At 42.5% G+C, this 4,362-nt stretch overlaps 1 protein-coding gene across 1 annotated transcript; it reads left to right on the forward strand.

Moving 5' to 3' along the window:
- The first annotated feature begins 385 nt into the window (after positions 1-385).
- On the forward strand, positions 386-4,076 carry LOC308167038 (protein FAM8A1-like). Its single transcript, XM_080541385.1, has 5 exons — positions 386-866; positions 1,058-1,178; positions 1,367-1,490; positions 1,641-1,780; positions 2,129-4,076. Exons 1-5 carry the CDS (start codon positions 422-424, stop codon positions 2,271-2,273), a joined length of 975 nt encoding a protein of 324 aa, XP_080397511.1. The 5' UTR covers positions 386-421; the 3' UTR covers positions 2,274-4,076.
- The last annotated feature ends 286 nt before the right edge of the window (positions 4,077-4,362 follow it).

Below are 4,362 nucleotides of genomic sequence, written 5' to 3' on the forward strand. Positions count from 1 at the left end.
CTGACACCATTGAAGTTGATGTTTAAACGGTTCTGGTTAGGTTGTTTAAACGGTTATGGTTAGGTTGTTTAAACGGTTATGGTTAAGTTGTTTAAACGGTTCTGGTTAGGTTGTTTAAACGGTTCTGGTTAGGTTGTTTAAACGGTTCTGGTTAGGTTGTTTAAACGGTTCTGGTTAGGTTGCATGTTAGGTAAGGTTGAGGGTTTAGGGTTCTCTCACACATTATGGCCGCGTTCGTAAATTCGTTCTGGGAGCGTCGGAGCGTCCACGTGACTGCCTCTTGTCCAATCAAATTACTATGACGTTGAACTCGACGAATTTACGAACGCGGCCGACAGATCCACGGTGAGTACCGGATGTGACGTAGGCGTTCAACATGGCCGATTCGGGAAACACAAACAAACCTTTGGAGAAGGAGAACATGTGTGATATGACTCAGTTAAGACCAGGTCCAGGTGGACAGATGCAACAAGCAGCCACGCAGATAGAAACCTCGGACGGAAGAAAAGATCCTCCTGAGAAGCTGAGCACCTCGGAGTACTGTGGCCAGCTGCAGGGCTGGATGTGGCAGTGCTACACCTCTGGGCTGGCCATGTCTCCCTGCTACACCTCTGGGCTGGCCATGTCTCCCTGCTACCCCTCTGCCCTGCCCGCGCCTGTCTGGCACCCGGGGGCGACATCCATCACAGCACCATTCTGGTCTACAGATTTCCCTAATTTCGATGCTCAGAACTGGTACAATAATCCATTTGGTTTACCCTTACCGCCTTACCCAGCTGCCATCCCCACGCCCAGTAGCCCTGGCCAGCCTGCAGGGAGTGGCCCTGGGTCTGCCTCGGCACCTGCAGCCCAGCAGAACGGACCAGGTACCTGACAGGGACACAGTCCTGCTAATGTCCACCTGTTGAACTGTCTACAGTCTTAAGTGCAAGAGAAGAGTCAATGGAAGGCCTCCTAGGCTCCTATCATTGCTGAAATAGTGCCCTCTTGCTTAATAGCCTAATGTATCTGGCCAGGTTAGTTTGTCTCATTCATTGTGTTTGGTATGTTCCCCCAGGTGGAGAGTACAGCATCCCCTCTCCTCTGCAGAGGTTCCTGGCTGAACTGGTGGATTTCTTCATTCTGTTCTTTATCAAGGCAACGATTATACTCAGTATCATGCACCTGAGTGGAATGAAGTGAGTTCACTTCAAAGATGTCTGTATGGCAGCGTATCAATAGGTTGTTGCTCTCTTTTAGCAACCTTATAGTGTTCTTGTGTATCGATAGGCCTATCTTGGTCAAGACTTGTTTGACCATGCATGCATAGTCCATAGCCAAGCCTACAACTTCTAGAGGAGTAATCTTTTAGTTTTTTTTGTTTTAGGGACATCTCCAAGTTTGCCATGCATTTCATTGTTGAAGAAATAGACGAGGACACATCTATGGAGGAACTACAGAAAATGATGCTAGTTGCCCTTGTCTACAGGGTATTGGTGTGTTTCTATGAGGTAAGAACACTTGTTTTTTCATTCAAAAGGCATGTTTTCCATAGGCTACATGATCACAGCGCTAGTATGAACACATAATTTACAGTATTTGTTCTTAAAAATGTGTCTTGGTTGAGAACTGACATGTTTTTTCTGCCTGTGTCCCTCCAGATCGTGTGTGTTTGGGGGGCGGGGGGGGCCACGCCAGGGAAGTGTCTCATGGGCCTCATAGTGGTGACATGTGACTCCTCGGTCCTAGTTCAACCCAATCGGGTCCTTGTGGTACCGGCGACTAGCGTCTCTCTCTCTGCGTAAGTAGGAAAAGGAACCATGGCCCTTCATCCCCACCCACATATTGTGTAATGTTACAGTAGATACAGTCTGTATACACCATGCTGTACATAGCTACCTTAACTGTACTTAGCGTAGCTACTATCCTCTCCTGTATATATATTATATATATATATATATATATATATATACACACACACACCTGTATTGTACATGTTTTATATAACTCTTTGCACTGGTTAGATGCTAAACTGCATTTCGTTGTCTGGTACTTGTACTCTGTAATGACAATAAAGTTGAATCTAAATTCTAAACTAACCTAATCTAGACACCTCTGACGTCAACTCTGTTACGTTTCCCTACGTCAGGTCAACCATCCGAGCCTTGAACAAGAACTTCTCCATCGCTTTCTTCTTCCCGGCATTCATCACCCTGCTCTTCTTCCAGCACAACAGGACAGTGTACGACATGGTGGCCGGCACCATGGTTGTGAAGCGCACAGGGGCCAGATGAGCGTTCTGACAGGGTGAGGACAGAGACCTGGGACTGGGTACTGTTCTGTTCAAACAGACATGTGGCTCCCCGTCCTGCCTGGGCAGCCTAGCGATGGTAGGCCTCGGGGGGACTGGAGCCGACAGAACTGGAAAGCACTCCACCATAATGACAACCTGGAGCGCTCCTTATACAGCATTTGTAAAACCATGAAGAAACTATTGCTATTGTTTCTTTATTGCTGTTCTCTGATTTAGTTTAAAGTGCCAAATCGCTGTTAATCAGTTGGGGGGCATACAAGTCTTTTGTCCAATGGCATGCAAATGAGCTCCAAAATCTATTCAGGAAACGTTTTTTCTTTTTTCATTTGATTACCTGTCTGAAATGATACATGTATATGTGTGACACAGTCTGATCGTTCGGTCCGCATGTCGGCAACCAATCAAAATGTTCAGACTTTTCTTTTGAAACACGGAACTACGTTTTAACATCGTTGAGAATCACGACACAAACTCGCTAGTCAAGCCGAAATACTGTAACGAAATGGATTGGGTGAGTAATCCCCACCGCTACCTAGTTAACTAGAACACTACTTTACATTGTTAGCAGGCTCACAAAACAAGCTGTATTAGTTGGCTAGCGATGTGTCATTGATTTTCAATAACACGGAAATGTATTCACATTTTTCTAAAGAAAAGTCTGACCATTACATCGGATCCCTACATGAGGACCAAAGCTTTAGAATGTGTCACATATTATGTATGTTGCTCAATTCAAGGTCAGTCTTCAGTGATTATTTGTTTTATGATGAGCAGTAAGTATTTGACGTCACCACGTATTTAACTTTGTTTTGTTTTGAGCCTATGTGTATACTGATATGATTAATTGTGTTTTAAGGCTTATCTTATGATATTGCTTAATAATCTATTAACAGCATACGTTGTCTGATTCACCAAGTGACAAGTGTATTGTCTACATGTTTAAGTTATGTCATGTTCCCCATATTTTATCATATGTAAGAGTATGAAGAACAAATGTGTTGCATAGCAGTTAGGTGATTAAATGACACTCATCTTTACAATATAGCGAAACACCACAGGTGAAGGTCTAACATGGCTGACTGCCCCAAGGGCCTAACAATGACTTGTCTGCTATTACTGATCTCTTTTTTCAAAGGTACCGTATTTTGCCACAATCTTATTATACAATCTACTGTCGTATTGATATTGTAACATACTACAACTGTTTTTTGGGGGGGCATACCAAGTATTTTAGGGCTTAAGCTAATCAGATACCGGTTTAGAATAGTTGTTTCTGACATGAGATGTTATTGTGCCCATAGTAAGCCTGTCGGATACTGGAGATGAAAAATGTCAGAGACTTTCTGTCAGAAAATATAATATTTGCCTTGCAGTATTATGATTGCATCGATCACAATGAATATAGATATTGAATACAATATTGGGTGCCACTGCACTGTATGTAATGTAGGTTGTCAAGCCAACCTAGGACGCCACTGGATATATAATCCAAACACAGTGTCACTTTTTGATAATTGGATGTAAAGGTTCGTTTCAGGGCTAATTGATCGGCTCATCTGTCCTAGTATGGTACCTTTCTTGGTTGTCAATGACACAGGAATATACAATATCGCTTTATATTTGTTACCATGACGATATAAGGAAATGGGCATAACATTTATGTAATCAGAAATACCGGCTGCACTAACGCTTCTTCTAATGCTATGGAATAATGGTACAGTATTACTGTATTTCCTGTATATTTTGATAAACTGATTTGTAAGTGTTATATTTATTGAAATTATGAAACTGCACACATAACTCAGCCTAATGGTTTTCACTGAATTACTACGTTTGAAGTTCACCTACAAATTGGTTCACCTACAAATTGTATGCAGTTTGAATGCTGAGTATATGTGAATCTTCTGAAACATTTCTGAATGGTGCTGGTATAATAAAAATGCTGAAGGAAACAAATGGCACCAAGTCTCTTATTTGCATGCAGATATGGCAAAACAAACTGTCCATCTTTTTTTTTTTTTTTCAGAATCTTCCACTATCTCGAGAACTTGACTTGTGTCGTGTGGAGA

The sequence above is a fragment of the Nansenia antarctica genome, assembly GCF_963989245.1.
Source record: "Nansenia antarctica genome assembly, chromosome: 10".
In the NCBI taxonomy this organism is placed as follows: domain Eukaryota; kingdom Metazoa; phylum Chordata; class Actinopteri; order Argentiniformes; family Microstomatidae; genus Nansenia; species Nansenia antarctica.